This window comes from Balaenoptera acutorostrata, chromosome 5, assembly GCF_949987535.1.
Source record: "Balaenoptera acutorostrata chromosome 5, mBalAcu1.1, whole genome shotgun sequence".
Taxonomy (NCBI): Eukaryota; Metazoa; Chordata; class Mammalia; order Artiodactyla; family Balaenopteridae; genus Balaenoptera; species Balaenoptera acutorostrata.
Window position 1 is genome coordinate 25,711,706 of NC_080068.1, and position 19,327 is coordinate 25,731,032.

The window sequence follows — 19,327 nt, forward strand, 5'->3', positions numbered from 1 at the left end:
ATTTGTATGGAGACACAAAAGACCCCGAATAGCCAAAGCAGTCTTGAGGCAAAAAAATGGAGCTGGAGGAATCAGACTCCCTGACTTCAGACTATACTACAAAGCTACAGTAATCAAGACAATATGGTACTGGCACAAAAACAGAAACATAGATCAATGGAACAAGATAGAAAGCCCAGAGATTAACCCATGCACCTATGGTCAACTAATCTATGACAAAGGAGGCAAAGATATACAATGGAGAAAAGACAGTCTCTTCAATAAGTGGTGCTGGGAAAACTGGACAGCCACATGTAAAAGAATGAAATTAGAATACTCCCTAACACCATACACAAAAATAAACTCAAAATGGATTAGAGACCTAAATATAAGACTGGACACTATAAAACTCTTAGAGGAAAACATAGGAAGAACACTCTTTGACATAAATCACAGCAAGATCTTTTTCGATCCACCTCCTAGAGTAATGGAAATAAAAACAAAAATAAACAAGTGGGACCTAATGAAACTTCAAAGCTTTTGCACAGCAAAGGAAACCATAAACAAGACGAAAAGACAACCCTCAGAATGGGAGAAAATATTTGCAAATGAATCAACGGACAAAGGATTAATCTCCAAAATATATAAACAGCTCATTCAGCTCAATATCAAAGAAACAAACACCCCAATCCAAAAATGGGCAGAAGACCTAAATAGACATTTCTCCAAAGAAGACATACAGACGGCCACGAAGCACATGAAAAGATGCTCAACATCACTAATTATTAGAGAAATGCAAATCAAAACTACAATGAGGTATCACCTCACTCCTGTTAGAATGGGCATCATCAGAAAATCTACAAACAACAAATGCTGGAGAGGGTGTGGAGAAAAGGGAACCCTCTTGCACTGTTGGTGGGAATGTAAATTGATACAGCCACTATGGAGAACAATATGGAGGTTCCTTAAAAAACTAAAAATAGAATTACCATATGACCCAGCAATCCCACTACTGGGCATATACCCAGAGAAAACCGTAATTCAAAAATACACGTGCACCCGAATGTTCATTGCAGCACTATTTACAATAGCCAGGTCATGGAAGCAACCTAAATGCCCATCAACAGACGAATGGATAAAGAAGTTGTGGTACATATATACGATGGAATATTATTCAGCCATAAAAAGGAACGAAATTGAGTCATTTGTTGAGAAGTGGATGGATCTAGAGACTGTCATACAGAGTGAAGTAAGTCAGAAAGAGAAAAACAAATATCGTATGTTAATGCATGTATGTGGAACGTAGAAAAATGGTACAGATGAGCCAGTTTGCAGGGCAGAAGTTGAGATACAGATGTAGAGAATGGACATATGGACACCAAGGGGGGAAAACTGCGATGAGGTGGGGATGGTGATGTGCTGAATTGGGCGATTGGGATTGACATGTATACACTGATGTGTATAAAACTGATGCCTAATAAGAACCTGCAGTATAAAAAAACAAACAAAACAACTAATACTAAACTTTCATTGGGTTATTTGTATGGAAATATGTTAATATAAATGTTTCAGACATTACATGAAATTTCTAAAAATCTTATATTTGTATTTGTATGGAAATATGTATGGAAATATGTTAATATAAATGTTTCAGACATTACATGAAATTTCTAAAAATCTTATATTTGTATTTGTATGGAAATATGTATGGAAATATGTTAATATAAATGTTTCAGACATTACATGAAATTTCTAAAAATCTTATATTTGTATTTGTATGGAAATATGTATGGAAATATGTTAATATAAATGTTTCAGACATTACAGGAAACGTCTAAAAATCTTATATGTTCTGGTATAATGTTATAAGTAATAATCCTAGTTATTACTTTAAAATGTATATCTCAGAAATAACTAATTTTCTTGTCAACTGCATTATTATGAACTTTCATCAAATCTTTAACCATGGTCATTTTTAAGTCTTTTGTCATTTACAGACAGTTCTGGGTGTACTCTGATGATTTTGCAAATATGTTCCTATAAAAGAGTTTCATCTTCAAGAAATTCATGGAAAAGACTCTGACAAGTACAGGTTTCTGGTAACTGACTGTACTGCTGAACTGAATGAATAAGCATTTTCAGAACTCTAATGAAAAACTGATGAACTCATAAAAGTGCTAACAAAAGATCAAGATGAAAAAAAAGAAATGAATTACATGGGACTGAGTGAACTGATGAGGATGAGTATAATTTTTGTGACTTTCTGTCTGAATTAAAAAAAAAAAAATCCCACAAGGACTCAGAGGAAAAGAATATACAAATCAATTTTCACTGCAAAGTAAAGGAGCTGTTACAGTGGAGGATTACTGGACTGAATGTCAATATTATGACATAGTATAAGTGTGTTTCATGTTTGGTAATTGCAATCATTGTTGCTTTTGTTGTGGTCATCCATGTACAATGCTTGGTGTCAGTCTATCTATCTCTTGTAAAAATAAAATACAGTGTGTGTGTGTGGAAAAAAAAAAAAATAAATAAATAAATAAATAAATAAACAAACAAAAAAAAAATAGTAAATTATTAATTAAAGAGCTACCTCTGGTTAGGTTACTCAGGACATGATGATGGTGGTTATTCAGCCAACTTACTGATAGCTCAAATCAGCATTCTGTTAATGTTTCTATTCCTTTTCTGGCAATTAAAAAAAATCTATTAACATGGCTAAATGATTGAAGATGAAGTGGGAGGGAAAGTGAGTCTGAGAAAAAGGTAAGGAAATGGGAATGTCTAATGGTTAGAAGGTAGAAAGGTAAGGCTGGGGCCAGTGATAATGTCCTAGATGGACTCTCTAAGACCACACATGGTGTGGGGCTTCCTAAACAAGAGGGGCTGAGGACTGGGATGTCATTTGTAACCACTCCTGGTGACCGAGAAATGTAAGAATATTGTAAAAATCTTTTCCTCATTTATTTTTACTGGTGCACCCATCAGATACAATTTAAATTTATTAGCATTTGGTCATGAATATACTGTGTTAACTACAGATTGGCACTTGCCATCTGCCTCTACAGGGATGAAATCATGTGCTGCAGCTGCTGACCTTCAAAGGAGTTCAGGGTGGAGAGCAGGAATGAGGCACTCTGTGCTCTGTGAAAAACTGGCAGAACCGCTCTTCAGATGGTTAGATATTTTCAGATGACGATTTTATGAGCCCAATTCTTGCATCTCCTCATATCTAGAAAACCACTAAAACCCTGCATGGTGACGTCTGCTCCTGGTACCTAGCAGAAACCTTCTGCAAAAAATATGTGCTTGATTGCATGTACTCTCCCTTCACCAAAATCACATATATACTGACCTTCCCTCCTGCCTCTTTGGAGCTGTTTCTCAGAGCTATCTGAAATGCTGCCTCCCAGGCTATAGTCCTCATTTTGCCCCAAATAAAACTTAACTCACAGCTCTCAAATTGTGCATTTTTTTTTTCAGTCGACAACTGTTAGAACCACCTCTTGGTATAAAAATCATCCATTTTTTATTTACAGAGTTCACATTTTTTTGCAGAGTAACCATTTATTTTTATTTCCTGCTGACATTTAACATTGTTATGGTTAACAATTTTAGACTTTCCAAGAGAAGGAAAAGTGACAATCATTAGGTAGGTCTTTGTTAATTTTAAATACTGTGGGTTTTTTTAAAGGTTATTAACAATCTGCTGTAAGCTCTGACAATCAAATTTCTCAAAATAACTCATCCAACCAATACCATTTTCTAAAGATTATTTTTATAATATAAATGAAATGAGAAGCTAGGCATATGTTTGCCAGGGTTAAATAACTGGGCAACAAGAATCTTCTGAAAAGAAAAAGACACAATTTATGCTAAACAATCAAACCCAAACTCTAAGATGTTAAGCATGAGAGAAAACGTACAATTCTTCCAATGATTTTAATTACTCGAGTAGCACAAAGACCAGTGTTAATGTTCAACTGCAAATCTTGGCCAAATAGCCAAGCTTGCTCTATTTATGTGACTTAGTGCTCTCAGGTATGGCAGCGACAGGCTAAGCATCTAGTGTAACTATTGTGCCCTAATGCTTTCAACTGAAATGTCTTTGGTTTTAAAGAGAAAATTTCCATGTTCCAAAAAATAATTCCACGTGAGATTATAAAAATGTTCAATAGAAAGTGTACTTAAAAAGTATTTATTAATGTCTTAATACACATTCAACAATGATGATTCTATTTGCTATTTAACCATTTCATAGATGATCATCTACCTCACCCAAGATAGAAGATGAGAGGCATATCATAGATTCAGAACACTGAAACAAATAGCGCAAAGGAACAAAGTTAGTTAATTTGGGGGGTGCATGCATACTCACTTGTGAACTGAAAGTCCCCAGTATCATTTGCCTGGGGTGTGGGCAGAAAGTTCTGGCCTTCTTCTGATGCTCCTTCCTCTTTGATTTCCATGATCAACCTTCACAGTTCTTTAAATCTTCCAAATATTTGTGCCCAAATGTCACTGCCAATGATTCCTGGTTTAATATAGATGTATCTTCACACTAAAGTCCTGATATCCCACTCTGAAATTCTGCATTTAGGAAACAGCAACAGCAAAAATCTCGGTTACTTCAGAGTTCAGTATAAAGCTAAGAATTAAAGGTAGGCAGAGCCTACAGCTACCTTCATATGAACTTCCTTCCTGCCTATCCCACTTTTACTTTCAGAAACAATCCACCCATTTAATGTACCATAAACACTGGGTTAAATGGATAATCTCTATGCAATCACTTTATAGTCATATGAGGGACTTCTAAATTCTGAAAGGTATATTAGTTCTCTTCTAGTTCATTTTGTAAAATAGCAGAGAGCTATATGTACCTAATTTAGCAGCAAGAGCAGATAGCATCTTGTCCAGGCATTAGCATGTTTTGCTAAGGCGAATCTTGCTATCATTCCTTCCATTAGAACTGCCCTCTATGCTAATCTCTCCATCCACCCTTGTTAGAACATTGTTCATGAGCACATAAAGATAATTTGGCATGATGCTCTTCTTCCAAGGTGAGCCAACAGGTTGTTCAGGGGAGTTTCCAACCTCATCATTATCCATAAAGTCTCTTGCTGCTCTGTCTGACAAAGGTTTAATTGTTTAATGATCGGGGTATACGGGGAAAAGAATGAATAATAATTCTAAAAAGCTAAAGCTCCAAGGGAAATGAAAATAATGGCAAAATGATGAAAATTAGCATGGGGAAAGAAGCCTCCAAGAATTTAATACCCTGTTGCACAGACAGCCTCAAATAGTATCAAATTCATTCTGATATTTAGTATGTTATACATGACCAAGAACGATTAGGAAAAAAATCAATGCTGTTTTAAATCAAGTTACCAGCTGAATTAAAATGTATAAAAATCTTTAAACGTCTACCCAATGCTGTTTAATGAGATAGCAGCAGTAGAGTTTGGTTTGGAATACTTATTTGGTTTCCAACTTCACAAGTACACAAACTCACTCTTTGTTGTTCTTAACAAAAGCAGCTTCATTTATAATTCAGCTCTAGTTTTTAAATATCATCTGGCAAAAATTAAATCCACAAAGCATCTTGAATCTTTAGAAATGATTACAATAAGGTTGCAGATAAATACACATTGGCTTCTAAGGATACAACTAGGAATACTTGCTAGGGTAAAGGGCCATAGCACTATCAATAAGACCAAAACCATCAATTTGATAATTATATTTTATTTACCTTTTTTTGAGTTATAGTTGATGCACATTATTATATAAGTTACAGGTGTACAATACTGTGATTCACAATTTTTAAAGTTATAGTGCATTTATAGTTACTACAAAATATTGGCTATATTCCCTATGAGGTACAATATATCCTTATAGCTTATTTTATACATAATAATTTGTATCTCTTAATCCCCTACCACTATATTGGAAATAAAAGCAAAAATAAACAAATGGCACCTAATTAAACATGAAAGCTTTTGCACAGCAAAGGAAACCACTGACAAAATGAACAGACAACATACTGAGTGGGAGAAAAATATCTGCAAATGATATGACCGATAAGGGGTTAATATCCAAAATATATAAACAGCTCATAGAATTCAACATCAAAAAACAAACAACCCAGACACAGACTGGCTGAATGGATACAAAAACAAGACCCGTATATATGCTGTCTACAAGAGACCCACTTCGGACCTAGGGACACATACAGACTGAAAGTTGAGGGGATGGAAAAAGATATTCCATGCAAATGGAAAACAAAAGAAAGCTAAGTACCAATTCTCATATCAGACAAAATCGTCTTTAAAGTAAAGACTATTACAAGAGAAAAAAAGGACACTACATAATGATCAAGGGATCAATCCAAGAAGAAGATATAACAATTGTAAATATTTATGCACCCAACATAGGAGCACCTCAATACATAAGGCAAATGCTAACAGCCATAAAAGGGGAAATCGACAGTAACACAATCATAGTAGGGGACGTTAACACCCCACTTTCACTTTCACCAATGGACAGATCATCCAAAATGAAAATAAATAAGGAAACACAAGCCTTAAATGATACATTAAAAAAGAAGAACTTAATTGATATTTACAGGACATTCCATCCAAAAACAACAGAATACACATTCTTCTCAAGTGCTCATGGAACATTCTCCATGATAGATCATATCTTGGGTCACAAATCAAGCCTTGATAAATTTAAGAAAATTGAAATTGTATCAAGGTTCTTTTCCAACCACAAATTTATGAGACTAGATATCAATTACAGGAAAAAATCCGTAAAAAATACACACACGGGGCTTCCCTGGTGGCGCAGTGGTTGAGAATCTGCCTGCTAATGCAGGAAACACGGGTTCGAGCCCTGGTCTGGGAAGATCCCACATGCCGCGGAGCAACTAGGCCCGTGAGCCACAACTACTGAGCCTGCGCGTCTGGAGCCTGTGCTCCGCAACAAGAGAGTCCACAATAGTGAGAGGCCCGCGCACCGCGATGAAGAGTGGCCCCCACTTGCCACAACTGGAGAAAGCCATAGCACAAAAACGAAGACCCAACGTAGCAATCAATCAGTCAATAAAGAAATCTTAAAAAAAAAAAAAAAAAAAAAAAAAAAAGTTGCTTATATTTAAAAAAAAAAAAAAAAAAAAAAAAAAAAAAAAAAAAAAATACACACACGGAGGCTAAACAATACACTACTTAATAACCAAGAGATCACTGAAGGAATCAAAGAGGAAATCAAAAAATACCTAGAAACAAATGACAATGAAAACACGATGACCAAAAAGCTATAGGATGCAGCAAAAGCAGTTCTAAGAGGGAAGTTTATAGCAATACAATTCTACCTCAAGAAACAAAAATATCTCAAATAAACAACCTAACTTTACACCTAAAGCAATTAGAAAAAGAAGAACAAAAAAACCACCAGGTTAGCAGAAGGAAAGAAATCATAAAGTTCAGATCAGAAATAAATGAAAAAGAAATGAAGGAAACAATACCAAAGATCAATAAAACTAAAAGCTGGTTCTTTGAGAAGATAAACAAAATTGATAAACCATTAGCCAGACTCATCAAGAAAAAAAGCGAGAAGACTCAAATCAATAGAATTAAAAATGAAAAAGGAGAAGTAACAACTGACACTGCAGAAATACAAAGGATCATGAGAGATTACTACAAGCAACTCTATGCCATAAAATGGACAACCTGGAAGAAATGGACAAATTCTTAGAAAAGCACAACCTTCTTGGACTGAAACAGGAAGAAATAGAAAATATAAACAGACAAATCACAAGCACTGAAATTGAAACTGTGATTAAAAATCTTCCAACAAACAAAAGCCCAGAACCAGATGGCTTCACAGGTGAATTCTATCAAACATTTAGAGAAGAGCTAACACCTATCCTTCTCAAACTCTTGCAAAATATAGCAGAGGAAGGAACAGTCCCAAACTCATTCTATGAGGCCACCATCACCCTGATACCAACACCAGACAAAGATGTCACAAGGAAAGAAACCTACAGGTCAATGTCCCTGATGAACATAGATGCAAAAAATCCTCAACAAAATACTAGCAAACAGAATCCAACGGTGCATTAAAATGATCACACACCATGATCAAGTGTTGGTTTATCCCAGTAATGCAAGGGTTCCTCAATATACGCAAATCAATCAATGTGATATACCATATTAAAAAATTGAAGAATAAAAACCATATGGTCATCTCAATAGATGCAGAAAAAGCTTTTGACAAAATTCAACACCAATATATGATAAAAAGCATACAGAAAGTAGGCATAGAGGGAACTTATCTCAACATAATAAAGGCCATATATAATAAAGCCACAGCCAACACCATTCTCAATGGTGAAAAACTGAAACCATTGCCACTAAGATCAGGAACAGGACAAGGTTGTCCCTTCTCACCACTATTATTCAACATAGTTTTGGAAGTTTCAGCCACAGCAATCAGAGAAGAAAAAGAAATAAAAAGAATCCAAATCAGAAAAGAGGAAGTAAAGCTGTCACTATTTGCAGATGACATGATACTATACATAGAGAATCCTAAAGATGCTACCAGAAAACAACTAGAGCTAATCAATGAATTTGGTAAAGCAGCAGGATCAAAATTAATGCACAGAAATCTCTTGCATTCCTATACACTAATGATGAAAAATCTGAAAGAGAAATTAAGGAAACACTCCCATTTACCACTGCAACAAAAAGAATAAAATACCTAGGAATAAACCTACCTAAGGAGACAAAAGACCTGTATGCAGAAAACTATAAGACACTGATGAAAGAAATTAAAGATGATACAAACAGATGCAGAGATATACCACGTTCTTGGAATGGAAGAATCAACATTGTGAAAATGACTCTACTACCCAAAGCAATCTACAGATTCAATGCAATCCCTCTCAAACTACCAATGGCATTCTTCACAGAACTAGAACAAAAAATTTCACAATTTGTATGGAAACACAAAAGACCCTGAATAGCCAAAGCAAACTTGAGAAAGAAAAATGGAGCTGGAGGAATCAGGCTCCCGGACCTCAGACTATACTACAAAGCTACAGTAATCAACAAAGCATGGTACTGGCACAAAAACATAAATATAGATCAATGGAACAGGATAGTAAGCCCAAAGATAAACCCACACACATATGGTTTCCTTATCTTTGATAAAGGAGGCAGGAATATACACTGGAGAAAAGATAGCCTCTTCAATAAGTGGTGCTGGGAAAACTGGACAGCTACGTGTAAAAGTATGAAACTGGAACACTCCCTAACACCACACACAAAAATAAACTCAAAATGGATTAAAGACCTAAATGTAAGGCCAGACACTATCAAACTCTTAGAGGAAAACATAGGCAGAACACTCTATGACATAAATCACAGCAAGATCCTTTTTGACCCACCTCCTAGAGAAATGGAAATAAAAACAAAAATAAACAAATGGGACCTAAGGAAACTTAAAAGCTTTTGCACAGCAAAGGAAACCATAAACAAGACCAAAAGACAACCCTCAGAATGGCAGAAAATATTTGCAAATGAATCAACTGACAAAGGATTAGTCTCCAAAATTTACAAGCAGCTCATGCAGCTCAATATCAAAAAAACAAAAAACCCAATCCAAAAATGGGCAGAAGGCTTAAATAGACATTTCTCCAATGAAGATATACAGATTGCCAACAAACACATGAAAGAATGCTCAACATCATTAATCATTAGAGAATTGCAAATCAAAACTACAATGAGGTATCACCTCACACTGGTCAGAATGGCCATCATCAAAAAATCTACAAACAATAAATGCTGGAGAGGGTGTGGAGAAAAGGGAAACCTCTTACACTGTTGGTGGGAATGTAAATTGATACAGCCACTATGGAGAATAGTATGGAGGTTCCTTAAAAAACTAAAAATAGAACTACCATACGACCCAGCAATCCCACTACTGGGCATATACCCTGAGAAAACCATAACTCAAAAAGAGTCATGTACCACAATGTTCATTGCAGCTCTATTTACAATAGCCAAGACATGGAAGCAACCTAAATAGTCATCAACAGATGAATGGATAATAAGATGTGGCACATATATATGATGGAATATTACTCAGCCATAAAAAGTAACGAAATTGAGTTATTTGTAGTGAGGCAGATGGGCCTAGAGTCTGTCATACAGAGTGAAGTAAGTCAGAAACGGAAAAACAAATACCATATGGTAAAACATATATATGGAACAACAACAAAAAAAGGTTCTGAAGAAACTAGGGGCAGGAAAGGAATAAAGACGCAGACGTAGAGAATGGACTTGAGGGCACGGGGAGGGGGAAGGGCAAGCTGGGACGACATGAGAGAGTGGCATGGGCTTATATATACTACCAAATGTTAAATAGATAGTTAGTGGGAAGCAGCCACATAGCACAGGGAGATCAGCTTGGTGTTTTTTGACCACCTAGAGAGGTGGGACAGGGAGGGTGGGAGGGAGACGAAAAAGGGAAGAGATATGGGGATATATGTATGTGTATAGCTGATTCACTTTGTTATACAGCAGAAACTAACACACCATTATAAAGCAATTATACTCCAATAAAGATGTTAAAAAAATGTAATTAAAAAGAACCCAATTAAAAATGGGCAGAGGCAATGCAGATGGCCAACAGGCACATGAAAAGATGCTCAACATCACTAATCATCAAGGAAATGCAAATCAAAACCACAATGAGCTATCACCTCATGCCTGTCAGAATGGCTATCATCATAAAGAACACAAATAAATGCTGGAGAGGATGTGGAGAAAAAGGAACCCTCATACACTATTGGTAGGGAATTGGTGTAGCCACTGTGGAAAACAACATGGAGAGTCCTCAGAAAACTAAAACTAGAACTACCATATGACCCAGCAATTTCACTCCAGGGTATATATGTGAAAAATTAAAAAAAAGTGAAAACACGAATTCAGAAAGATACATGTACCCCAATGTCCACAGCAGCACCATTTACAATTGCCAAAATATGGAAGCAACCTAAGTATCTATCAACAGATGAAAGGATAAGGAAAATGTGGTATACAGTAGAATACTACTCAGCCATTAAAAATGTTTAAAATTCTGCCATTTGTAGCAACATGGATGGACTTGGAGGGCATTATGCTAAGTGAAATAAGTCAAACACAGGAAGACAAGTACCGTATGATATTACTTATATGTGAAATGTAAAAAATTTAACAAACTAGTGAATGTAATAAAAAAGAAGCAGACTCACAGATATAGAGAACAAATTAATGGTTTCCAGAGTGGAGAGGGAATGGGGAAAGGGCAATATAAGGGTAGAAAATTATATTTTAAAATAAGATAATGTTTTCTACGTTCTTGTTGGGTTATTTAAATTCAGATGTCTTTTTAATAAGGACAGGCACATATTTATTGCACCACATTCTCTCAAGAACCTATGATAAATGCATTAGCATTAGTGGAATGCATTAGCATTAATATCTGTGGAAGACGGCCATGTATGTGGGACTTGGATACACGGACTTTGTTAAATTCACTACACTTCTTGATCAAAGACTCAATCCCTAATCCTGATCAGTTATCTTAAAAACTGACAAGGAGACCTAAACAAAGCAATATGGATGAATCCTAGCAAAATAATAACCCAGCACACTAATGGTAAATAATTAATAAATCTCAACTCTGTGTGTGGGTTGTGTGCACTTGTGTAATTTGGGGGTGAGTAGAGAGGACTAAAGTAAGACGTCTTCAAAGACTCATTAACACGGCCCCATCTTAAGCATACCCATTCAAAACTGAAAAATGAGTTCAATTTTGGAGAGAATGGAGCCAGATATATGAACAAAGATTATATGACAACCTCTTATGATTCTATTCATCTTCATTCTATCTTTGTTGCATTTGAGGACAAATTTCAGATTTGATACTTGTTATCAAGGCACAGACATCAGAAGCAAACAGCTGCATTACTAGCAAAGTTCTAGAAAACCAAGTATTTCTAGCTGGCAAATATAGCATTTATGTAGGGTTATGGTTAGGTGCAACAGTTCCTTTTCTGTGTCTGTTTGGAAATTTTTTGGTTTGGAGATCATGCTCGAGAATAGATTGAGGTTTTTACATACCACACAAAATTTTTAAACAGATAGCCAGAGACTAAACTTAATTCTTAAAGCAGAAAGAAGTCACATTAAATATACCTTAACCAGGAAAGTAACATGATCATATATGATATTAGGAAGTTTACTGAGGGTCAAAGTAGAGAATATACTAAAAGGTGGCAACTTGATAAGGAAATCAACCTGTTTGGAGGTAATTTTAATATTCTACGAAAATAAAATATTAAAAAAGATCTATGCCAAAATATTGAATAGAAGCAGATATCTAGAGAAGAGAATCTGGATTCCAAAAAAATTTATTAAATAGAATTAGCTAGAGGAGCTTTAAGATGGCAGAAGAGTAAGACGTGGAGATCACCTTCCTCCCCACAAATACATCAGAAATACATCTACATGTGGAACAAATCCTACAGAACACCTACTGAACGCTGGCAGAAGAACTTAGACCTCCCAAAAGGTAAGAAACTCCCCACGTACCTGGGTAGGGCAAAAGAAAAAAGAAATAACAGAGACAAAAGAATAGGGATGGGACCTGCACCAGTGGGAGGGAGCTGTGAAGGAGGAAAGGTTTCCACACACTAGGAAGCCCCTTCTCAGGCGGAGACTGCGGGTGGCAGAGGGGGGAAGCTTCAGAGCCACGGAGGAGAGCGCAGCCACAGGGGTGCGGAGGGCAAAGCAGAGAGATTCCCACGCAGAGGAGCGGTGCCAACCAGCACTCACCAGCCCGAGAGGCTTGTCTGCTCAGCCGCCGGGGCAGGCGGGGCTGGGAGCTGAGGCTCGGGCTTCGGTCGGCTCGCAGGGAGAGGACTGGGGTTGGTGGCGTGAACACAGCCTGAAGGGGCTAGTGCACCACAGCTAGCCGGGAGGGAGTCCGGGAAAAAGTCTGCAGCTGCCGAAGAGACAAGAGACTTTTTCTTGCCTCTTTGTTTCCTGGTGTGCGAGGAGAGGGGATTCAGAGCGCCGCTTAAAGGAGCTCCAGAGACAGGCGCGAGCCGCGGCTATCAGCGCGGACCCCAGAGACGGGCATGAGACGCTAAGGCTGCTGCTGCTGCCACCAAGAAGCCTGTGTGCGAGCACAGGTCACTCTCCACACCACCCCTCCCGGGAGCCTGTGCGGCCCGCCACTGCCAGGCTCCTGTGATCCAGGGACAACTTCCCCGGGAGAACGCACGGCACGCCTCGGGCTGGTGCAACGTCATGACGCCTCTGACGCCGCAGGCTCGCCCCGCCTCCTCCGTACCGCTCCCTCCCTGCGGCCTGAGTGAGCCAGAGCCCCCGAAGCAGCTGCTCCTTTAACCCTGTCCTGTCTGGGCGAAGAACAGACACCCTCAGGCGACCTACACGCAGAGGCGGGTCCAAATACAAAGCTGAACCCCGGGAGCTGTGCGAACAAAGAAGAGAAAGGAAAATCTCTCCCAGAAGCCTCAGGAGCAGCGGATTAAACCTCCACAATCAACTTGATGTACCTGCATCTGTGGAATACCTGAAGAGACAACAAATCATCCCAAATTGAGGAGGTGGACTTTGGGAGCAATTATATATATATATTTTTCCCTTTTTCTCCTTTTGTGAGTATGTATGTGTATGCTTGTGTGTGTGATTTTGTCTGTATAGCTTTGCTTTTACCATTTGTCCTAGGGTTCTGTCTTTCCGGTTTTTAAAAAAAATTTTTTTTAATAATTATTTTTTTTTATTTCAATAACTTTATTCTATTTTACTTTATTTTATCTTCTTCTTTCTTTCTTTCTTTTTTTTCTCCCTTTCATTCTGAGCCATGGGGATGACAGGTTCTTGGTGCTCCAGCCAGGCATCAGGGCTATGCCTCTGAGGTAGGAGAGCCAAGTTCAGGACACTGGTGCACAAGAGACCTCCCAGCTCCACGTAATAGCAAATGGCGAAAATCTCCCAGAGATCTCCATCTCAACGCCAAGACCAAGCTCCACTCAATGACCAGCAAGCTACAGGGCTGGGCACCCTATGCCAAACAACTAGCAAGACAGGAACACAACTCCATCCATTAGTAGAGAGGCTGTGTAAAATCATAACAAGGCCACAGACACCCCAAAACACACCACCAGACGTGGACCGGCCCACTAGAAAGACAAGATCCAGCCTCATCCACCAGAACACAGGCACTAGTCCCCTCCACCAGGAAGCCTACACAACCCACTGAAACTACCTTAGCGACTGTGAACAAACACCAAAAACAACGGGAACGACAAACCTGCAGCCTGCGAAAAGGAGATGTCAAACATCGTAAGTTAAGCAAAATGACAAGACAGAGAAACTCACGGCAGATGAAGGAGAAGGCAAAAACCCACCAGACCTAACAAATGAAGAGGAAATAGGCAGTCTACCTGTAAAAGAATTCAGAATAATTAGTTAAGATGATCAAAAACCTTGGTAATAGGGGGCTTCCCTGGTGGCGCAGTGGTTGAGAATCTGCCTGCTAATGCAGGGGACACGGGTTCGAGCCCTGGACTGGGAAGATCCCACATGCCGTGGAGCAACTAGGCCTGTGAGCCATAACTACTGAGCCTGCGCGTCTGGAGCCTGTGCTCCGCAACAAGAGAGGCCACAATAGTGAGAGGCCTGCGCACCGCGATGAAGAGTGGCCCCCGCTTGCCGCAACTAGAGAAAGCCCTAGCACAGAAACGAAGACCCAACATAGCAATCAATCAATCAAATAAATCTTTAAAAAAAAAAAAAAAAACCTTGGTAATAGAACAGAGAAAATACAAGAAATGTTTAACATGGACCTAGAAGAACTAAAGAGCAAACAAACAGTGATGAACAACACAATCAATGAAATTAAAAATTCTCGAGAAGGGATCAATAGCAGAATAACTGAGGCAGAAGAACGGATAAGTGACCTGGAAGATAAAATAGTGGAAATAACTACTGCAGAGCAAAATAAAGAAAAAAGAATGAAAAGAATTGAGGACAGTCTCAGAGAGCTATGGGACAATGTTAAATGCACCAACATTCCAATTATAGGGGTCCCAGAAGAAGAAGAGAAAGAGAAGGGGAATGAGAAAATATTTGAAGAGATTATAGTTGAAAACTTCCCTAATATGGGAAAGGAAATAGTTAATCAAGTCCAGGAAGCACAGAGAGTCCCATACAGCATAAATCCATGGAGAAACACACCAAGACACATATTAATCAAACTTTCAAAAATTAAATACAAAGAAAAAATATTAAAAGCAGCAAGGGAAAAACAACAAATAACATACAAGGGAATCCCCATAAGGTTAACAGCTGACCTTTCAGCAGAAACTCTGCAAGGCAGAAGGGAGTGGCAGGACATACCTAAAGTGATGAAGGAGAAAAACCTACAACCAAGATTACTCTACCCAGCAAGGATCTCATTCAGATTTGATGGAGAAATTAAAACCTTTACAGACAAGCAAAAGCTAAGAGAATTCAGCACCACCAAACCAGCTTTACAACAAATGCTAAAGGAACTTCTCTAGGCAGGAAACACAAGAGAAGGAAAGGACCTACAATAACAAACCCAAAACAATTAAGAAAATGGTAATAGGAACATACATATTGATAATTACCTTAAATGTAAATGGATTAACTGCTCCATCCAAAAAACATAGACTGGCTGAATGGATACAAAAACAAGACCCATATATATGCTATCTATAAGACACGCACTTCAAACCTAGGGACACATACAGACTGAAAGTGAGGGGATGGAAAAAGATATTCCATGCAAATGGAAATCAAAAGAAAGCTGGAGTAGCAATTCTCATATCAGGCAAAACAGACTTTAAAACAAAGACTATTACAAGAGACAAAGAAGGACACTACATAATGATCAATGGATCAATCCAAGAAGAAGATATAACAATTGTAAATATTTATGGCCCCAACATAGGAGCACCTCAATAAATAAGGCAAATACTAACAGACATTAAAGGGGAAATGAACAGTAACACAATCATAGTAGGGGACTTTAACACCCCACTTTCACCAAAGGACAGATCATCCAAAATGAAAATAAATAAGGAAACAAAACCTTTAAATGATATAGTAAACAAGAGGGACTTAATTGATATTTACAGGACATTGCATCCAAAAACAACAGAATACACATTCTTCACAAGTGCTCATGGAACATTTTCCAGGATAGATCATATCTTGGGTCACAAATCAAGCCCTGGTAAATTTAAGAAAATTGAAATCGTATCAAGTATCTTGTCTGACCACAACGCTTTGAGACTAGATATCAATTACAGGAAAAAATCTGTAAAAAATATAAACACATGGAGGCTAAACAATACACTACTTAATAACCAAGTGATCACTGAAGAAATCAAAGAGGAAATTAAAAAATACCTAGAAACAAATGACAATGGAGACACAACAACCCAAAACCTATGGGATGCAGCAAAATAAGTTCTAAGAGGGAGGTTTATAGCAATACAATCCTACCTTAAGAAACAGGAAACATCTCAAATAAACAACCTAACCTTGCACCTAAAGCAATTAAAGAAAGAAGAACAAAGAAACCCCAAAGTTAGCAGAAGGAAAGAAATCATAAAGATCAGATCAGAAATAAATGGAAAAGAAATGAAGGAAACGATAGCAAAGATCAATAAAACTAAAAGCTGGTTCTTTGAGAAGATAAACAAAATTGATAAACCATTAGCCAGACTCATCAAGAAAAAAAGGGAAAAGACTGAAATCAATAGAATTAGAAATGAAAAGGAGAAATAGCAACTGACACTGAAGAAATACAAAGGATCATGAGAGATTACTAAAAGAAACTATATGCCAACAAAATGGACAACCTGGAAGAAATGGACAAATTCTTAGAAATGCACAACCTTCCGAGACTGAACCAGGAAGAAATAGAAAATATGAACAGACAAATCACAAGCACTGAAATTGAAACTGTGATTAAAAATCTTCCGACAAACAAAAGCCCAGGACCAGATGGCTTCACAGGTGAATTCTATCAAACGTTTAGAGAAGAGCTAACATCTATCCTTCTCAAACTCTTCCAAAACATAGCAGAGGGAGGAACACTCCCAAACTCATTCTACGAGGCCATCATCACCCTGATAGCAAAACCAGACAAAGATGTCACAAAGAGAGAAAACTACAGGCCAATATCACTGATGAACATAGATGCAAAAATCCTCAACAAAATACAAGCAAACAAAATCCAACAGCACATTAAAAGTATCATACACCATGATCAAGTGGGGTTTATCCCAGTAATGCAAAGATTCTTCAATATATGCAAATCAATCAATGTGATACACCATATTAACAAATTGAAGGAGAAAAACCATATGATCATCTCAATAGATGCAGAGAAAGCTTTTGACAAAATTCAACAACGATTTATGATAAAAACCCTCCAGAAAGTAGTCATAGAGAGAACTTTCCTCAACATAATAAAGGTCATATATGACAAACCCACAGCCAACATCGTCCTCAATGGTGAAAAACTGAAACAATTTCCACTAAGATCAGGAACAAGACCAGGTTGCCCACTCTCACCACTATTATTCAACATAGTTTTGGAAGTTTTAGCCACAGCAATCAGAGAAGAAAAAGAAATAAAAGGAATCCAAATCGGAAAAGAAGAAGTAAAGCTGTCACTGTTTGCAGATGACATGATACTATATGTAGAGAATACTAAAGATGCTACCAGAAAACTACTAGAGCTAATCAATGCATTTGGTAAAGTAGCAGGATATAAAATTAATGCACAGAAATCTCTTGCATTCCTATACACTAATGATGAAAAAACTGAAAGTGAAATTAAGAAAACACTCCATTTACCATTGCAACAAAAAGAATAAAATACCTAGGAATAAACCTACCTAAGGAGACAAAAGACCTGTATGCAGAAAACTATAAGACACTGATGAAAGAAATTAAAGATGATACAAATAGATGGAGAAACAAACCATGTTCTTAGATTGGAAGAATCGATATTGTGAAAATGACTATACTACCCAAAGCAATCCACAGATTCAATGCAATCCCTATCAAATTACCAATGGCATGTTTTACAGAAGTAGAGCAAAAAATCTTAAAATTTGTATGGAGACACAAAAGACCCCTAATAGCCAAAGCAATCTTGAGGGGAAAAACAGAGCTGGAGGAATCTGACTCTCTGACTTCAGACTATACTACAAAGCTACAGTAATCAAGACAATATGGTACTGGCACAGAAACAGAAATATAGATCAGTGGAACAGGATAGAAAGCCCAGAGATAAACGCACACACATAGGGTCACCTTATCTTTGATAAAGGAGGCAAGAATATACAGTGGGGAAAAGATAGCCTCTTCAATAAGTGGTGCTGGGAAAACTGGACAGCTACGTGTAAAAGTATGAAACTGGAACACTCCCTAACACCATACACAAAAATAAAGTCAAAATGGCTTAAAGATCTAAAGGTAAGGCCAGACACCATCAAACTCTTAGAGGAAAACATAGGCAGAACACTCTATGACATAAATCACAGCAAGATCCTTTTTGACCCACCTCCTAGAGAAATGGAAATAAAAACAAAAACAAACAAATGGGACCTAAGGAAACTTAAAAGCTTTTGCACAGCAAAGCAAACCATAAACAAGACAAAAAGACAACCCTCAGAATGGGAGAAAATATTTGCAAATGAAGCAACTGACAAAGGATTAATCTTCAAAATTTACAAGCAGCTCATGCAGCTCAATATCAAAAGAACAAACAACTGAATCCAAAACTGGCCAGAAGACCTAGACATTTCTCCAAAGAATATATACAGATTGCCAACAAACACTTGAAAGAATGCTCAACATCATTAATCATTAGAGAATTGCAAATCAAAACTACAATGAGATATCATCTCACACCGGTCAGAATGGCCATCATCAAAAAATCTACAAACAATAAATGCTGGAGAGGGTGTGGAGAAAAGGGAACCCTCTTTCACTGTTGGTGGGAATGTAAATTGATACAGCCACTATGGAGAACAGTATGGAGGTTCCTTAAAAAACTAAAAATAGAACTACCATACGACCCAGCAATCCCACTACTGGACATATACCCTGAGAAAACCATAAATCAAAACGAGTCATGTACCAAAATGTTCATTGCAGTTCTATTTACAATAGCCAGGACATGGAAGCAACCTAAGTGTCCATCAACAGATGAATGGATAAAGAAGATG

General features: G+C 37.5%; 1 protein-coding gene across 10 annotated transcripts in view; it reads right to left on the minus strand.

The window, feature by feature from the left end:
- Nucleotides 1-19,327, minus strand: part of INPP4B (inositol polyphosphate-4-phosphatase type II B) — a 779,792-nt gene that overhangs the window by 361,787 nt on the left and 398,678 nt on the right. For all 10 annotated transcript variants that reach the window (XM_057546957.1, XM_028168300.2, XM_057546956.1 and 7 more), the window contains one exon: nucleotides 4,361-4,572. In XM_057546957.1, coding sequence (XP_057402940.1) covers nucleotides 4,361-4,451 — 91 coding nt within the window. In that variant the 5' untranslated portion in view covers nucleotides 4,452-4,572. The remainder of the gene's footprint in view (nucleotides 1-4,360; nucleotides 4,573-19,327) is intronic.